Source organism: Macaca thibetana, chromosome 2 (assembly GCF_024542745.1).
Source record: "Macaca thibetana thibetana isolate TM-01 chromosome 2, ASM2454274v1, whole genome shotgun sequence".
In the NCBI taxonomy this organism is placed as follows: domain Eukaryota; kingdom Metazoa; phylum Chordata; class Mammalia; order Primates; family Cercopithecidae; genus Macaca; species Macaca thibetana.
Genome location: NC_065579.1, coordinates 52,245,468 through 52,265,055, shown reverse-complemented (window position 1 = coordinate 52,265,055; position 19,588 = coordinate 52,245,468). Strand labels below are relative to the sequence as shown.

Genomic DNA, 19,588 nt, shown 5'->3' with positions numbered 1-19,588 from the left:
CATACACACTCACACATAGATGATTCTACAGGGATGTTGTAAGGCAGCATGTGTATAGGTATTAGTTCACTATAGAGAAAACAAGAGATGATAGTGACTGGCAGGAGGCATAGCAGAAATTCTGGGGTGTTGTAACATTCTATTTCTTGTTCTGGAGTAATAGGTGTGTTTAATTTGAGAAAATTCAATAATGAGTATTTTAAAAATCTGTACCCTTTTCTGTTTGCATTTATAATACAATTTTTTAATGAATTAAATATTTTTTTAAAATCTCAGGAGCTAATTCATGCATTTGGTGCCAGCTTTAGAGTCATGAGAAGGTGGATGGTGTGAGTGAGGCTTATCACCACGTTAATGTCCTCTTGACAGTGTAGTGAATTGAGCTGTAATTCCTTGCAGGGGGTGATAATATTTTATGTGTCATTGAAACACAGCTAAGGAAATACCCTGTGCAAGGATTCTGGGCTAGAATACTGAAGAAGGAGAAAAAGATGGGAAAATGTAAGAGAAAAGAAAGACACATGAGCTGGAGGGGGATATAAAGATGCAGAGAGAATATGAGGGGATAATTGATATGAAGCTTTGTTCCCTACCAGCATCAAGTGAAAAAAATACTGAGTATTTATTCTTTGTTCACATTCGCCCTGGAAGTAAGATTGCATGAAGTGACATTAAGACTGTATATATTTATAATGTAAATCTAATTGTAGAGCATTAGTATTAACATACACAAGATACGCTGGGACATTTATTCTCAGCCTGATTCTTTCAAATTAGAGTTAACGTGTATTCTCTGTGCTTCCTTGTCATTTTGTTCATTTTTCAAGTATTGCTATTCATCACACTGTATTGGAATTACTTCATTATCTGTCTCCCTCACTTTTCGGATACCTCCTAGAGGGCAAGGACATTGTTTTATTCATCTACAAATTGCCAAAGCATAGCGTATCTTTGAACCTTTAAGGAATTGCTCAGTAAATGTTTGTTGAATTAAATGAATGGCTTTTAAGATGATTGTGAATTTATAGGAGCATAAAATCTGCTCCTATAAAATGTAAATGCTGCTGTTTGCTTAATTCTAATTTATTGTTTCATATCATCAAAATCAATTGAACTCAGCTGAGTATCATAACAGTCCTGCATGGCACAGAAGGGCAGTATTAAAATACCAATTTTACAGATGAAGAGACTATGCTTATAACATAAAAACAACTTACTGGAAGTCATACAGGTAGTGTCAGAGCCAGATATGGAATCTAGAGTTTTGAGTTTTCACTCAGGTAATTTCTTCTAAAAAACTATATCACCTATGGCAACAGAAGTCACTCTATAAATTATCCTGGGGTGTTTTAACTCCCAGGCTGGTTTTTCTTGGATAAAACTTGGTTTCTTTTTTTTTTTGACAGTGTCTCACTCTGTCACCCAGGCTGGAGTGCAGTGACTCCAATTTTGGCTCACTGCAACCTCTGCTTCCTGGGTTCAAGCAATTCTCATGCCTTGGGCTACCAAGTAGCTGGGACCACAGGTACATGCCACCATGCTTGGCTAATTTTTGTATTTTTAGTAGAGATGGGGTTTCACCATGTTGGTCAGGCTAGACTTGAACTTCTGCCCTCAAGTGATCCTCCTGCCTTGACCTTCCAAAGTGCTGGGTTTACAGGCATGAACCACCACACCTGGCCTAACTTGGTTCCTTGACCATGGACTTTAGACAGCCCATTGTGCCACTCCCTAGTCTCACCTTCACCTCACCTGTCCTCACTTCATTCCCTGAGATTACAGAGAAGAAAGGCCATTTCATATTGGCATACTACTGTAACTATTTGCAAATTCATTTCAGTATTCCTATTCCCTAAATATGTACAGTTCTTGAATACCTCTTTTGAATCAGTTGAAACGGGTTTTTACTGTACTCTCACTAATTCTCTCATTAATTAACTAGTTCAATACATTTTGTGACATGTGTTCATTGTACACTTGTAGAAGAGTCACGATTTTACCTGTTCTGAAAATTATTCTTTAATAATGGATGTTTTCTCAATAACGTATGAATAAAGGCAACTTCAGGAAATGATGCAATTTTTGCTGATCTGCAATCCACAGTCTAAGTAAAAATTATGTTCTCTCTGCAAATGCTACTTCAAGACCTAATTAATAAGTTCAAGGACCTGTCTTTCTGTGCCACAGTGGAAGAAACAATTTCAGTCAGATGTGAAGGACAAAGTAGACACAGAGAAGTTAATTGAAAACCTCTTCCAATTTTTAGTCTGCCTGGGAGACTCAGACTACAGAAAGAGTTGTCTCAAGCCTCAGAAAAGACATATGAAGAGTCTCCTCCCCTTCCCCTCTCCTCCTCCACACCCTCCATTTTAAAGGGGTTGAGATTTGAAGAATCATATTCCTATCAATTAGCAACTTTATAGTCTCTTATATTTGAACCACAGTAGGTGAGAAGAGAGAGTTGGAAAAGGAATTAAATTATCACAGGCCCTAAACACTTTTTAAAAAACATTGCTCTGGGCCAGGTGTGGTGGCTCACGCCTGTATCCCAGCATTTTGGGAAGCCGAGTCGGCTGGATGACTTGAGGTCAGGAGTTCAAGACCAGCCTGGCCAACATGGTGAAATCCCATCTCTACTAAAAATACAAAAATTAGCCAGGCATGGTGGTGGCACCTGTAATCCCAGCTACTCAGGAGGCTGAGGCCAGAGAATCGAGTGAACCCGGGAGTCGGAGGTTGCAGTGAGCTGACATCCCACCACTGCACTCCAGCCTGGGAGTGAGGCTCTATCAAAAAAAAAAGAGAGAGAGAGAGAGAGAGAGAAAGACATTGCTCTGAATCCTGTAAGCAGCGGTCATTGTCATCATTATCTTTATCCTAATTTATAATCACTCATAAACCTTGTCACAAGCTTTCAGCCTGGTAGGTGGAAGGATGGGCTTTGGAGCAGGTAAGTGAGGGATCTAACCCTTTCCTTCTAGCTCTGTCACAGGCTTTGTCATATAATCTCTGGAGCTTTGTCTCTTTATCTGTAAAAACAAAGCCATTGCTGTTGAGGATATTAACTGAGATACATTTAAGATAACATATACAGAAGCTCTGTGGAAACTATTAGCTTTATAAAAGTGTCAGTTGCTGGACTTGTCTCTCAGTTTCCTTATCTCTAGGGGAAATTATAATGGAACCTATCTCACAGTTACATCTTGTGAACTCCAAATGTATTTAATAAATGTAAGAACACTTCCTGACACGGTTAGTGCTTAACAAATGTGAGCTATTGATATTAATGTATGCTCCACGAGGGGGCATGTCGGATTGGAAACACTTTTTCATCTCCCACAGAGCCTAGCACCTTGCACCCAGCCGGCGCTCACTACACCTTTGCGGGATGATTTACAAAAGGCAGAACGTTCTGACCTTAGCCTGCGCCGCAGGGGGCGTCCGAGTGTAGGGCGTTAGTTCGTAGGCCGGAACCCAAAGCTCCGGACGCTGCGACGCCGGAGCCTCTAGGCGCCCGGACGCCGGCGCCGGAAGAGGGGAAGGCGGGGTCCGCGCTGCGGGGTGAAATCGTAGGACAGTGAAGATGCTGCTGGAGTTGTCCGAGGAGCATAAGGAGCACCTGGCCTTCCTGCCCCAAGTGGACAGCGCGGGTCAGCGGGCGTGGGGGCGGTGTTCTGTGGGCTGGGGAGGAAGTCAAAGGCAGCGCCCGGCACTCAACAGCCTTCTGACTTTCATTGCAGTGGTCGCCGAGTTTGGGCGGATTGCTGTGGAATTCCTGAGGCGCGGCACAAACCCAAAAATCTACGAAGGCGCTGCCAGTAAGAAGGGGAAGGGGACGGCTCCGCAGGCTGCCAGGGCGGTTGCGATCCATTCCCTGTCTCCCGGGAGAGAAAGGGATTATTGTGACTCCTAGGATCTTGTTCCGATTGTAGTAGAATAAAACCAGCAGAGCTCCTCAGTCAGGGTGCAAATCCTGCCCGTCTCTGAAGTAGCTGTGAGATTGTTAAAGCTTCTATTAAATCAGTTTTCTTATGGTAAAATGTACATACATAATACCACCTTACTTTCAGAAATACTGAAAAGTATTTTGTATAAATATACCAAAGTCTGTGGAATAGCTGGGTCAACTGTAAATATGCAAGTATTTGGTTATCATTATTAGTTGTTCAGATATCCGCTTCTGCTAAAAAAAGTGTTGTTTTCCCCTGGGTGAGAGGCAGCCTCTGGGATTAAGTCAATCCCTGTCGAGTTCCTCTTCCGCCAGACTTGAAGGAGCTACGCTTTCAAGAGAAGGGCTACGCACCTTATACTAGTCTCCACAGTACTGCGTTTTGTTAAGAAGGTTACATGGTGGGAAATACCAATGGCATTTGGCTGGGAGTGGAATGAGAAGGAACATGAGCCTCTGGCCAACTTACTATTTTTCGTGCAGTGTTTGAAAACATGTAGTAATAAATAGTGTTTATTTTTAAAGACAAATATGAACAAGATAAATACCACAGTAGTAATTTATTTGCTTGTTTTCACTTTTCTTTCTCAGGAAAACTGAATGTGAGTAGTGACACTGTCCAGCATAGTGTGGAAGGATTAACGTATCTCCTCACTGAGAGCTCAAAGCTCATGGTAAGGGTTTCTCTGGACTGTTTTGTATTGCCTGGATTCTTAAGAAAAGTCTGGTGTACTCTACATCATAGTTTTGGCAGGTACCTGTGGATTTTAATAATGTTAATGGTTTATAATCGATTTTTTGAAGACATACCTAAAAAATAAAAATCATATAATATCTACTGATACAAATACCTCTTGCTGGTATAAATAGCTAGTATAGAAGTACCTCTAATTCTGCATGTTGTTAAACCATTTATGTATCCTAAGAGGAGGGAGACTGTATTAATATTTTGTTTGCATATCAGCAGTGTCTGGCTTGATGAAGAATAGGAAGGGAAACTGGGCATCTTAACAATTCTTTCCATTTTTTACTTTAATAAAGTACTTTTATGTATCAGTAACTTGGATTTTGGAATGGTGAGCAGTGGTTATCTTTAAGGAATGCTGTTTCTTTTACTAGACAGAATAAATTAGAGTATATCATATTCTTTTGTGTATTTCAAGTATTTTAGCTAGACAAAGATAAATTTTGATGTTCTTTAAACTCAATTCACTTAGATTTCTGAACTGGATTTCCAAGACTCTGTTTTTGTTCTGGGATTCTCTGAAGAATTAAACAAATTGTTGCTTCAGCTTTATCTGGACAACAGAAAAGAGATCAGAACTATTCTAAGTGAATTGGCACCAAGTCTTCCCAGTTATCATAACCTTGAATGGCGACTAGATGTACAGGTATAGTATTTTTAAAATTAACTTGACGTAGAATATAAGAATTATTTTAGGTTTGTGTCCTGTTTATTGGATTCTTTACCACCTTAACTAAGATCCGGTTTGAAACTTTGTTTTTTAATGTTCATTTTTAGGCCATTTCACAAATAGTTCATTTCTTTCATTTTCAGTGTGTTCAAATCAGTTTAATTTGCAAAGTTTGCAAGAAATCGGTTATTTTAGAAAAGGAGATGGTTATGTAGATTTTTTAGATTGGTGCCTAGATGTTTAAAAACTTTTCTGTTTAAATTTAACAGATGTAGAAAAGTGCACAGGTCACTGTACCGCTCAATGAATTATCACATGGTGCATTTAACTGTGACTTATACCCCAGAAGCATCCTCCTTGCCTCCTAACTAATTACTGCCCCTTCCCTCCTTTCCAAAGGTAACCAGCATCCTGACTTCTAACACAAATTATATTTACCTGCCTTTTAACTTTGTATATATGGAATGATTCAGTAAATATTCTTCTGTACCTGGCTTCTCTCACAATATTATTTTCGTGAGATTCATCTTTCAGTTGATTTTAAAGTCACATAAACAAAAGGGTGTATTCAGACCATTGCTTATAGTCCTTTATTAAGCAGAGAGCGATAAATTAGTAGATGTGTATTGAATGCCATCTATTTGCTGATTAGAGGTGTGCTAAATGCTTTGAGACACAAAAGAAGTGTAAAATACTTTCAACTGGAAAAGATGGTATCACCTTGGTTAGGGATATTAGGTGTTCTGAAAATAACTAGTAATTAAAGGGGCTTATAAAATAAGGTTCTTGATGGGGAAAGAAGAATATAATTATATAAATGAAGATGACAGCTGTTTCAAAAAAAAAAACGACAACAACAACACGTGTAATTGTGTGTATGTGCTGGCATGATCCAAGAAAGCTTCCAGCAAAAGGAAGTGAAATTTCAGAAGGATAAATGAATAGAGAAAATTAGGGTAAATATTCTTAGTAGAGAAGGCAGAATATGTTGTAAAGACCCACATGGATATGGAAATGACAGATAAATATGTATTACAGTGCACTTGTTTTCAAATTTGACTTCATATTGGAATAACCTGGGGAGCTTTACAGAAATTCTGATGTTTGTGTGTAATACCCAGAGATTCTGATTTATTGGTATAGAGTTCGGCCTGAGCATCAGGATTTTTTAAAGCTTATTTTCACCTAGGTAACTCTAATGTGCAATAGTTTGGAAACCACTGTTGTAGTGGCTTCTTCTGATTCAAATGGAGGTAATGTCCAAATAGGTTATAGAAAGTTGGTTAGAGGGGTTTAGATCTGACATAGCAGACGATAGGAAGCCCTTGTAGATATTTGGATAAGAGAGTAACATTAAGGCCATGCGCAGTGGCTCACGCCTGTAATCCCAGCACTTTGAGAGGCCAGGGCAGGCAGATCGCCTGAGGTCAGGAGTTCGAGACCAGCCTGGCCAACATGGTGAAACCCTATCTCTACTAAAAATACAAAAATTAACCAGGCGGGGTGCAACATGCCTATAGTCCCAGCTACTTGGGAGGCTGAGACAGGAGAATTGCTTGAACCCAGAAGGTGGAGGTTGCAATGAGCTGAGATTGTGCCGTTGCCCTCCAGCCTGAGCAACAAAGGGAGACTTCGTCTCAAAAAAAAAAGAGAGAGACGGTAACCTTAAAAAACAATCATGTAGGAAAGTTAATCTAGCACCCTTGGGCAGAGAGTGAAGGTGGGAATTCAAAATATGAGGAGCATCAGGCCTTTACACATTATGTTTACTCTATATGAAATGCTTTTTCTGCTTTGCTACTTCTTCTTGACTTGACTTTCTTATCCTTGTAAGTCTTAGCTTAAATCAGGGCTCAACAAACTATGGCCTGTGGGCCAAATCTGGCTTGCTACCTATTTCTGTAAATAAAGTTTTTTTGGGATACAGTCATGCTCCTTTGTTATGTATTATTTATGGCCGCTTTCAAAGTACAAGGGCAGAGTTGAGTAGTTGTGCCAGAAACTGTATGGTCTGCAAAGCCTAAAATATTACCTGGTTCTTTATAGAAAGGGTTTGTGCTCTAAATGATGTCTCCCTTTGGGAGAAATGCCCCCTGCCACTAGACACAGTTAAATTTTGGTGGCATTTGTGTTTTCTTTTCATGACACCTGTGCTTCCTCTTTTGGCAAGTCATCTCACTTATATGTACCTGGTTTTTTGTTTTTTTATTTTTTGTTTGACTAAACTGTAAACACTGGGATAGCAGGGACCATGCATGTCCTATATCTCTTTCTTCAAAGCCTCAACATCTCCTCCATGCTCCCCATGCTTAGCTGTTGACCTTGCTTCCAACTAGACTAATAAAGAGAAGCAAACAGAAAGAACTCCCACACGCACCTGTCACCGCATCTTTCAGCCTGTATCAGGACCCATTTGCTCCACTTGTCTTCTCTCCTGTTCCTCTTGATGAAGTGCCCATGCTCTTATCTACAGGCAGCCTTTTCCCTTGTATACCTCAGTCCATCTGCATTTCCCCCCATGAGGACATAGTTCTAGCAATTATTCCCTCTTTTACCTGTGTCATACTTGGTTTGCCTCTCCCTTCTGCACACAGTCAGAAACCCAGTCTTGACTCCATGTACTCCTCCTGCTGCTGCTCCATTATTTTGCTCCTCTTTATACTAAGACTTTTTTTTTTTCCCCAGACAGTCTCACTCTGTTGCTCAGGCTGGAGTGCAGTGGTGTGATCTCCACTCACTGCAACCTCTGCCTCCTGGGTTCAAGTGATTCCCCTGCCTCAGCCTCCCAAGTAGTTGGGATTACAGTGGGATTCCAGGTGTGTGCCACCACACCTGGCTAATTTTTGTATTTTTAGAAGAGACGGGGTTTCACCATGTTGGCCAGGCTGGTCTCAAACTCCTGACCTGAAGTGATCCACCTGCCTCGGCCTTCCCAAGTGCTGGGATTACAGGCGTGAGCCACCACGCCCGGCCTACACTAAGACTTCTTGAAAGAGTTGTCTCTCTGTTTGTATACTCTCTCTTCCTGTTCTCTCTTAAACTTTTCCTAATCAGACTTCATAATCTTCACTCTACTCTCATAACTTACTCAAGGTCATCGCTTTTTAGTTTTTATGCCATTCTGTTTATTAACGCATTTGTCACAGTTAGTCACACCTTCCTACTTGAAATACTTTCTTTAGTTGCCTTCTGGGAAATAACTTCCTCTGATTCTCATCCAGCTTCACAGGCTCCTCTTTCTCAATCTCCTTTGCTGATTCTATCTCATTGCCCTTTAAACATTGGGATGCCCCAAAGGTCAGTTCTGAGTCTTCATACCTTTTCCACTTACATTCTCAAGCTGGTTTCATCCAATTTGAAGTCTTAAATAATCCCCATATTCTTGGGATTCCCAAATGTATATCTTTAGTCTAGAACTATCCTCTAAACTTGAGAGTCATACAGTTGAAGCCTATTTCATCTCCACTTTGGTAATTTGATAAGCATTCAAATGCAGTGTGTTCCAAACTGAATCCCACCTTTCTTACCCACTGATATGGTTTGGTTCTGCGTCCCCACCCAAATCTCATCTTGAATTGTAATAATCCCTATATGTCAAGGGTGGGACTAGGTGGAGATAATTGAGTCATGGGAGCAGTTTTCCCCATGCTATTCTTGTGATAGATAGTGAGTTATCACAAGATCTGCTAGTCTTATAAGGGGCTTCCTCCTTCATCTGGCATTCATTCTCTCTCCTACCGCCCTGTGAAGAGGTGCATTCTGTCATGATTGAAAGTTTCCTGAGGCCTCCCCAGCCATGTGGAACTGTGTGTCAATTAAACTTCTTTTCTTTCTTTTTTTTATGTTTTGAGATGGAGTCTCACTCTGTCACCCAGGCTGCAGTGCAGTGGTGCGATCTCGGCTCTCTGCAAGTTCCACCTCCCGGGTTCACACCATTCTCCTGCCTCAGCCGCCCCAGTAGCTGGGATCACAGGCACGTGGCACCACACCTGGCTAATTTTTTTTGTATTTTTAGTAGAGACAGGGTTTCACCCTGTTAGCCGGGATGATCTCAATCACCTGATCTTGTGATCTGCCCGCCTTGGCCTCCCAAAGTGCTGGGAGTACAGGTATGAGCCACCGCGCCCGGCCTTCTTTTCTTCATAAATTACCCAGTCTCGGTTATTTCTTCATAGCAGTGTAAGAAAGGACTAATACACCCCCTCCCTGCTGAAACTGCTTCTTCCACAGCCTCTCCCATCTCAGATGATACGTCCATTCTTTGAATCACACAGGCCAAAAATACTTGGACTTTTTCTTGACTCTTCTCCTTGCCCTTCATCTAGTCCATCTGCAAGTCAGTTTCTTAAAAAGGTATCCACAGTCTGACCACTTCCCTTCTATGGTTTGAAAAAAAAAAATTAGGAAATTTCACACCAGAATTATAATTTTTAGCAACTTTTGAAAAAATTAGAAGTTCAGGTGGCACTAGAGCCACACTCCCACATGGCCTTAATCAGTTCAAGATAGAGTGAATTTAAGGTGATGACAGCTTGTTTAAGTTGCAGTCTCTACAGTAGGTGAGGATATGGGCCTAAATCTTGGATGCCGGATTAGTTGAAATCACATATGAGAATGATTTCTCTGACATCTGAACTGAATCTCATTGGTTGCTCATGGCTAATAGAAATAAAAGCCAGTAATTAAGCATGGTTTTAGGAAAAACAACCACTAGCACAACACAATGTCACTGAAAGTAAGAGCAACATTTAAGAATAGCGGGATCATCAGGGGAGTAAGAGTTAAGACAAAAGCCTTAGGATTTGGACAGAAGAAAGATGTACCTGTCTTACTGTATCTTCAAATTTTACACTTGGGATAGAGTGGCCAGCATAGAGAGAGAATATCCCATTGTCATGAGCATCTTAAGGTATGTGCAGATAAACAATTAAAAAGATAATCTCTTATGTCCCATTAGTCCATTCTTGCTTCTACACATCTATTCAGTTATCAAACCATTTATTGAATGTCTAGTGCGTGCTAGGCCTTGTGGACATAGCAGTGCTTGCCTTTAAGTCCTCACAGTCTTACAGTAAGAGGGAGACCAAAAAATAAAATTTCATTAGAAATCAGCAATTATAATCAAGTGTAATGAGTGCTTGAATAGGCATGAACACAGGATGTGGTATAAGCCAGACTGTAGGCTCCAGGAGGGCAAGTATTGTGTCTTGTTCATTACTGTGTGCCCAGCACAATACCTGGCATATAATAGGCATTTGGTGCTGAATAGAAAGAATGGGTGGCAAGGGCAGTTAAGTGGCTTCTTAAATTATTTATCAGATATTTCTTGTACCCCTAACATGTGCCAGGTGTTGTGGATACAGCAAAGAACAAAACAGTTCATCCTCTGGGGGACTTCATAAGCAGCAAGTCTTGTGGGGTTCGTGGGGGAAATGACTGGATAAGCCTTTATATTTAGATCCTTTCACAATAACCCGGTGGAGATATGGGGATGGTCATGTATGTGGCTCAGCAGTAATTTATCTTGTAGATCTTTACCTGTCTCTTGTGTGCGAATGCCCCCTGACTTTTGGGGTGCAATAGGCTTTAATAGTTCTTTTTTTGACTTTATTGATTTGCTTTGAGTGTGTCCATTATGAAGACATTTTTGCAAGTTAAAATTAAGAAATTGAATTTTCTAAAATTAAACTTGAGAGCTCATTTACCCAGTGAAATGAGTTTGAATCACTGCACTATTGGTAGGACTAGTACAGTTTAAGGTTGAGGGTATACTGAATGAATGTTGCTTCTTATGGAGAAATGCATTTAAGGGCTAAAAAAGCTACTACTCAGAGCTCATTGAGTTCCTCAGCTTATTTGTTGAAACCATTGCATAGGATTTTAACTGGAGTAGATTCTTCTGCTCATAGAGAAAGGCAGATCAGATAAGACTAGTTAAATGTCTAGGAAACTAGTAACTACATACGGCGCCTTTCATGTTTAAGTAACTGACTTGTCTCATGGAGACTGGTAGTGATGGACAATTACCACCTAATTATTGTACAGTCACTTATGGGAATCAAATTAATCATCATAGCTTAGTGTCTAGTAGGAACATTTCCCCAGACTTAATAAATTGCCAACACAATTGATGTCCTTGTTAATAGCATTAGTAACTGAATCTACCACCATCTGAGACTGATGCCGGAGGATGTTCGTTTTAGGGCCGGTCCATTTACAACTACTTCAAAGCATTCTTTTCCTGTCCTGCCCACATATTGTTTGCTCTGAGGCTAAACAGAGAACTGAATTCTTTCAGGAACTGTAGCTACATGAAATATAACTTATGTATCCTGTTTCCTACTTGATGTTTTTTGCCAGAATACCCTTTTCAGTGCCTTTGAGGTATGGCCCTTCAAAGTAAAGGTTTTTTGATTTTTTTTCTAATTTGCATTGAAATAAGACATTTCATTTTAAAGTTGCTTTTATTGTTGTTATGTTTACGGGGAGGAGGACAGAATCTTATCCCCAGTAAAAAAAAAAGTCCATATCAAGAACTTTGTGGGCCACTGTTCTTTGTCCTGTTGTACTGTCATTCAACTTCTTTCTGAGAAAAATGTCTTACTAGATGTTTGTTAGAGATGTTATGTAATCTCTTTTTTAGAACTGTTAAAGAATAGTATAGATATTTGTATAGGTATTTAATTTAGATATGTTGTCTAAAAATTGGAGGATAGTGGCTTTAAGTCTTTCAACAAAAAAGTCATGGCTTAATTACACACCAAATACACTCAGTCCCTGTCAGTGCAGTCCCTGTCTGTCAGTGTAGAGGAAAAACAAATATAAACAGACTATAATTGAATAAATAAGTACTGTTTTCTATTATCATATGTATAATATGTATATGTGTCATAATCTATAATTATCTGTACTACAGAGGTGATCTTAAACTGGTACTTTAGCCTGCAAATACCTATTTTATGTTTGGGGACCAGCTCACCCAAAGGGATTGACGTATTGTTTGCAAATTACTTGGGGACATTAAATTCAGCCTTGGATCAGTATCTTGGGTTCTTTTGAAAGCCCAGGTTACCTAGAATTATTTGGAAGAAGTTACTAGTCAAAATATTCTATGTTACGGAATTAAATTAATCCTGAAATCTCAGGTTTAGATTTGTTATTCACTCAAAAATCTCTTCAAGTTGGAATCTAGTCTTCTTGACATGACTCCACTATTTTTGATAACTTTTTTGCTTTCTCCTATAACAAGATGTTTCAGGCTTGTCTTGTACAGTTTCTCTCCTAGATTTCAAATCAGCTATTGCTTTGGATAATCCTGGTACCTTTTAATGGAGAATCTAAAGATTGAAAGGACCTTCAAGTTGGTCATTGTTTGTAGTCTTGGGTTTTCTTCTTTTAAAAATATGTCAGTAGTACTTATTTTTTAAATTTGGAATGTGTTATACAAATGAAAGGTTATAGATATCCAGTTTAAAGAATAATGATAAAACAAATACCAGTACACCCACCAACAAACTTAACAAATAAAACCAGTACTTTTGAAGAACCTGTACCTTCCCCCAATTGTAACCATTTCCCAGCCACCTGGAGGAAATCATTATCCTGAATTTTCTGTCAATCTTTTCTTTTCTTTCTTTCTTTTTCTTTTTTTTCTTTTTTTTTTTTTTTGAGACGGAATCTCGCTCTCTTGCCCAGGCTAGAGTGCAGTGGCGTGATCTCGGCTCACCACAGTCTCTGCCTCCCGGGTTCAAGCGATTCTCCGGCCTCAGCCTCCCAAGTAGCTGAGGCTACAGGCGCACGCCACCATGCCTGGCTAATTTTTGTATTTTTAGTAGAGACAGGGTTGCACTCTGTTGGCCGGGCTGGTCTCAAACTCCTGACCTTGTGATCCACCCACCTCAGCCTGCCAAAGTGCTGAGATTACAGGAGTGAGCCACCACGCCCTGCCCCTAATCTTTTCTTTATAGTTTTTTTAAAAACATAAATTTTGTCACAAAACTGTGTATTTTTTAAACTTGCATGTATTCTGTGACTTGCTTTTTCAACATTTTTGTTTCTTCTATGATAACCCATGTTGCTGTAGTTCATTTCTTTCCTCACCATTTAGTAAGCAATTCATTCTGTGATTGTTCTTGGTTTATCCGTTCTGTTGTTAATTAATATTTGAGGTATTTCTAGTTTTTGCTTCTTGGAAACATACTATCATGAATAAATGTATATGTGTAAGAGGTTAAGGTATATGCCTAGGGGTAGAGTTGCTGGTAATGCACATTGTTTTCCAAAGTAATTTTCTCATCCCTTACCAGCAGTGGATGAGAGTTCCCATTACTGTCACTTGCAGTGCCTGGTATGGACAGGTTTTTAATTTTTGCTAGTCTGATATTTGTAAAATGGTATTTCAATGTGGTTTTACTGGCTATTATCCTGATGTTTAATGAAGTTGAACACATTTTTCTATGTTTATTCGTTTGTCTTCTGTAAAATGCTTATTTAGATCTTCTGTTTATTTTTATGTTGGATTTTGCGGGTTTTTTCTTATTAAATGAGAGGAGTTCATCACACATTCTGGATACTATCTTTTTTTGGTTATATGTGTGTTGCAAAATATCTTCTCTTGGTTTATGACTTGTTTTTTTTACCATCTTTAGGTATCCTTTGAAGAAAATTATAGTTAAATTTACCAGTTTTGTCTTTATGGTTTGAGCCTTTTATATCATGCTTAAGAAATCTTCTATACCATAAAATTGTGTATATATTCTCATTATTTTCTTTTCAAAGGTTTTAAAGTTTACTTTTCATGTTGAAATCTGTAATTCATCTGAAACTTAATTTTTGTGTATGGTTTAAGATAATTATAAATATGTATTCAGCATGGTTATTAAATAGTTACTGTGCTCTTATTTCATTTAAAATCAAGCTTGCAAGTAGAAGTCTCAGGCAACAGATTAAACCAGCAGTGACTATAAAGCTACACCTTAATCAAAATGGAGATCACAACACCAGAGTTCTACAGACAGACCCAGCCACCCTGCTCCATTTGGTTCAACAACTGGAACAAGCACTGGAAGAGATGAAGACAAACCACTGTAGGAGAGTTGTTCGCAACATCAAATAGTTACCAGTTTTAAGGTTTTAGTTCATTTGAATCACTTTTGAATTGATGATATACAGCAATTACTTTTCAAAATTAATTTTTTATTAATTCATGATGATAAATACATAGTATTCCTCAGTATCTATTCCAAGATACTGAGGTCATAATCAGAAGCTAAGCTGGGTGCAGTGGCTCATGCCATTAATCCCAGCACTTTGGGAGGCTGAGGTGGGCGAATCATGAGGTCAGGAGATAGAGACCTTCCTGGCTAACATGGTGAAACCCTGTCTCTACTAAAAATACAAAAAATTAGCCAGGTGTGGTGGCACGCGCCTGTCAGAGTCCCAGCTACTCGGGAGGCTGAGGCAGGAGAATCGCTTGAACCTGGGAGGTGGAGGTTGCAGTGAGCCAAGATTGTGCCACTGCACTCCAACCTGGGTGACAGAGCAAGACTCCATCTCAAAAATAATAATAGTAAAGTAAAAATAAAAGTAAAAAATAATCAGAAGCTAAAGTAAAGTTCCTTTCCTGGTGCTAACTGGTTATCTTGACACATTAAGATGTATTTTGTATTTTAAGAGTCTCATGCTCTACCAGTGGAACTAGTCAGACGGCCATTATTTTGTATTTTAAATATGTAAATAGGATTGAATCAACTAGAAATGAATCTATATATTCTGTATATATGCATGACTATCTTGTTTTCGCTACTTCTTTTGACTGCTTAACTTTATTATTTTCCTCTTTATTGATCAAATTTGAAAATAAAATTCACAATGTAATACTATTACTATGCAGAATTTTCTAAACAGTTCAGTATTTTTGACTTTTAAAAACAGCCCACAATGTTAGTAGCCACAGAATATTGAGCATCAGTATGATTTTTAATGCCATATTGTTATAGGCAGTTTATTCATTTTTCTTTGTATGTGAAGATAAGTATTTATCATATTGCCTAAGTCTGAGTGATCGTGGTTAATTAATTGGCTGAAATAGTACTCAAATTTGTGTGGTCATCTATTGTGTTTTATCAAGGACTAATTTTTCCACCATACCCAAAGCATCTAGGAGACACTCTGTCATTTACATTTACAAATAGTGGAAGCAGAGAAATATAATCAATTCTTGATTGTCCTGGATACAAATTATAGTCACTTTTAATAATTTGAATAAACTATGATGAGGGAAGGAAGACCATGTTTATTACATTATAGGCAACTATCCCTTCTCCCTTACAAACTTGATTTATGTTTTGTTTTATTTTTTAGTAGGGAACCAAAAGCTTTTGGCCTGAAAAACTCAGGTGCTGATTTGTCAGGTCAGCCTGAGAGAGTGCAGAGACACAGAGGCCGACTTAGGGAGAAGAATTGTATGGAAGGGTGGAAATGAGGGTTCAGTCTTAACTATGTGTCCCAGACCTTATCCTGAGAGTCTTCATGGAATAATCTAGAAAGGGCTGTAGAAGCAATCAGACTCTAAACTGCACTCTAGACTTTTTACTTTGCCTCCTAAGAATTAGGGATTTTCATGTCAGAGTGATACCATGTTGCAATCTCTTTAGAGAAGAGAGAGCCTAGCAGGGAATAGGCCAGTGGAAGAAAAGCATACTTGAAATGGCTACCCATTGGTCCCTGCAGGCATCCGGGCCACCCTTTTCTTGTAGGTATATGTTCTGCTGTTGTAAAATAACTATATTATTAGATGTCAGCAAACTATAATCACAAATAATTTTTAATTATATTGGCAACTTGATTAATGAAACTCTCTTATATACAACCTCACAAACAAAAGGAAACTTTATCTGTTACATGAAATAGTAGCATATGTCATTGGGTTTAAAAGCAACATGCCTGCAAAGCTTATGTGATAAAAAATACTTCTGTGAGGCTTTTTATTTGTCCACATTCGATAGAAGATAAACATGGCTGACCCCAGCCAAGACTGAAACAGCCCTTTGTCTCCTCAGAACAACCTATCTCCAACTCTTTGTCCACTGTTCTTACCCCAATTAAAACAAGAAAACATGCTGATCCTTAATTTTTATCAACCTCCCTTGGCCTCCTTTCACTGTACTCCATTATTCCTTCTGCGGTGTTCTACCTTCTTCACCTTTTGAGACCAGGGTGAGTTGGGAGCAGTTTGCCTACCTTCTTTTAGAATCTGGGGCTTATCTTTTAGTACAAGCCATTGAATGAGCCTCTTCCTTTTTTTTTGTTCAAGCATTCCACATCCTTGTGGACTCCCCTGCATTGTTTGTTTTATATAACATTTGATATTTGTTGTAGCTTGTATATGAACATAATTTTCTGTAGAGGTAGTCACTGTTCTACTCTCCAATATGACCCAGGTTTCTTGACTCTGAGTAATGCACCTTCTATTACTATCTAAATTTCTACTGAAGCTTTTTGGATTATGAGTATGCTGACTTTTCACGATTGGCTGGTTCATGTTTAGATTTAAATGTCATATCCTTCATGTCTCAAAGCCAAAATAATAACATCTCAGAACAGAGCTGTGAGCACATGCCAATATATGTGTCACAAAGTCTACATATGTTACATTCCTTGGAAGTCTCCTTAAATGTTTCACAAAATGTCAAAAAGCTTGTTTTGTTAGAGATTGGTCACATTTAAGATAGTAAATGGGAAAGGTGGTGAAGATGCTATAAGAAGATGCTGTATCTTGAGAATTGAAAAATGAGAATCTGACATGGTTTGAAAAACCATGAAGGGTGTGTATAAAGGATGCATGTGTAGGAGCCCTTAAAATTCATAACAGTATGTGTCCTTTTAGCGTTTTAATCTTATGAAGAGGTTAAGAGATAAGTCTTCAGAGTTGGACAAAAGGATTTGAATTTAGTTTCTGTAGCTTATTATGGGTCTTTGACAAATTCTCAAAGCCTTTTTTTTTTTTGTTCATCTCTAAAATAGGGATATAGGATTACCTACCACATTGGCTCGTAAGGACTATATGAGACCATGTATATAGAATGTTTAACATAGTACCAGGCTTTACAAAGAACTCAATAAATGTTTACCATTATTGAAATAGTTTTGTAGACTGAGAATCTCATTATTTTATAGTCTTGAATTATGTCCTGTATACTCTGTTAAATAAACTGAGAAAAAAATGCTAACTGGTTGTTTCTGGGTGGCGGAATTATGGCTATTTCTTTTCTTTTTTAATTTCTATAGTAAGTTTGAATGACTTTCATAATATTTAGGAAGAAAATATTAAAGGAAAGAAAAATCAGGGAATTTAAATATATTTTTAGTAGATATTTTTACCCAAACTTAATTCTTACAATGATAAACACATAGTTTACCAGAAAACTCAGCTGTTCAAAACGACTCAGTCCCTGAAGGACTCAGGTAAACAGGCTGAGGGTTTTATATAGAGAGTGCTCCAGAGTTTCCTTTTTCTGTCTTTTTTTTTCTCCATGTTAGTGAAAGAAACATGGGAATCTTAAGACGTTAAGCCGTTTCTCCTTTTCTAGGTAATATTACTTCTAAATGGAGAATTGTTTGTGTTGTTTTTCATCTCAAATGAAAACAGTATTTCTTTGTAGATTTTCACATCCCTTATGGTCAGGAAGTTCTGTCAGCTGCTATATTAAAGTCCTCTTGCTATAATTTACTCAGTCTTCTCTGTGCTTATATGAATTTGACTAAGTCTCTTCCAGAGTTTCCATAATCATAGATTACTCTCACATCTTTCTTCCACCAACAGTAGAAAATATTTTGGTAGAAATGTTATGATACTACATTGCCTCTAACTTAAATGTGTTCACTTTTAAAACCATCATCACTGTTATATTCAAACTTCAGTACTTTTCTTAGAACAAAACAAATGAACTTAACTCCACCATTAATGTAGTTAGTGCAGTAAGCTTTATAAATTTTGAAAGTAATGTTTGAATTATAAAGGCAGAATAAGCCCATTATTTTCCATCTTTCAAAAAATTCTATAAGAGAAAAAATACTGTATGGCACTAAAATGTGTATTTAATGATTTGATCACTGAGTAGTAATGGCTCTTTGTTCTAGATTTTTACAGCTCCTCTCTACCCAGGAACTCCAACTATACCTTAAGTATGCACAACAGCCATGAGTCCGTAAGTTTTGACATACCATAATGGGGAAATATAGAAAAAGTAATTTTATATCCTTAATAGGTTAAAAGGCAGTATCAATAATACAAATATCTACGTTAATGTACTCTAAAACTTGGCTTTTACTTGAGTTGTTGCCATTCTAAACCCAAGCAACTTTTTAATAAGATGAACTCCTTTTTATAATTATAGTGTAAATTATGTTTATTATTAGAAATATTACTGATTATATGACCACCAGAGTGAGAGACTGTGCTTTTTTATTGTGCTTGAGCCTAAATTGACATTTTTTGGTTGCAAAGACTACACTTTTCACTCTATTCTCTTGCAGTTATCATATCCTCTGTTGCAGAAGAGTCTGCCCAGCAGCCAAAAAGGGAAATAACACACAAAAAATGTATGCCTTCTCTCACCATCCATATGAGGCCCTTTGACTTTTGAAATTTTTTTTACTCTGTTACACTGAGCTATAAACTACCCACTTATGCATGGTATTATATTGATAACAAAGCACATTTTGAAACCTTTTCTGGCTTTTTTACATGGTACAGATTCAGTTTTGTTAAATGCTAAGTGCTTAGAGTAACCCATATTGTGTGTTGAACAAAGGATAAAGTTGTAGTCTCAGAATTTAGAATGCTCTTAGGCCATTCCATCCTCTAAAATAGTTTAATCCATAAGCTCATTAGGCTGCAGAAAGGAATCTCCTGAGGGAGTTATTCTGAAGAAGGGAAGTTCCTCTGGTCTGGTGTCTGCTAGAATTGCTTTTCCTTGAAACTCTACCTTCTTCTGGAAGGCAGAAATCTAACATGATTCAATGGCTACAGCTGTGGAAGTGTGCAGAGGAAAGGTTAAATCATTATAGAATGCTCAGGAATACTTTGACAGAAATTATCCTTACTCTTTTTCCATTGAAGTGGGGTCCCCTGAGGTAACCAGAGGTGTGATGGGAAAAGCAAATCAAGTTCTTTTTTACCTGCATGCCAATGTTGTGATTGTCATAAGTCCAATGAGAAGTG

General features: G+C 38.2%; 1 protein-coding gene across 1 annotated transcript; it reads left to right on the top strand.

Annotated features, from left to right (window-relative positions):
• The first annotated feature begins 3,504 nt into the window (after nt 1–3,504).
• Nucleotides 3,505–17,506, top strand: COMMD2 (COMM domain containing 2). The gene is made up of 5 exons (XM_050779800.1): nt 3,505–3,650; nt 3,741–3,818; nt 4,541–4,623; nt 5,167–5,340; nt 14,282–17,506. Exons 1-5 carry the CDS (start codon nt 3,584–3,586, stop codon nt 14,477–14,479), a joined length of 600 nt encoding a protein of 199 aa, XP_050635757.1. The 5' UTR covers nt 3,505–3,583; the 3' UTR covers nt 14,480–17,506.
• The last annotated feature ends 2,082 nt before the right edge of the window (nt 17,507–19,588 follow it).

Excerpts from the sequence above, each read along its gene's own strand:
- COMMD2 (XM_050779800.1), top strand. The coding sequence starts at position 3,584 with ATGCTGCTGGAGTTGTCCGAGGAGCATAAGGAGCACCTGGCCTTCCTG. Across the intron at positions 3,819-4,540 it reads AATCTACGAAGGCGCTGCCA|GAAAACTGAATGTGAGTAGT; the intron begins GTAAGAAGGGGA and ends TTTCTTTCTCAG. Across the intron at positions 4,624-5,166 it reads CTGAGAGCTCAAAGCTCATG|ATTTCTGAACTGGATTTCCA; the intron begins GTAAGGGTTTCT and ends CAATTCACTTAG.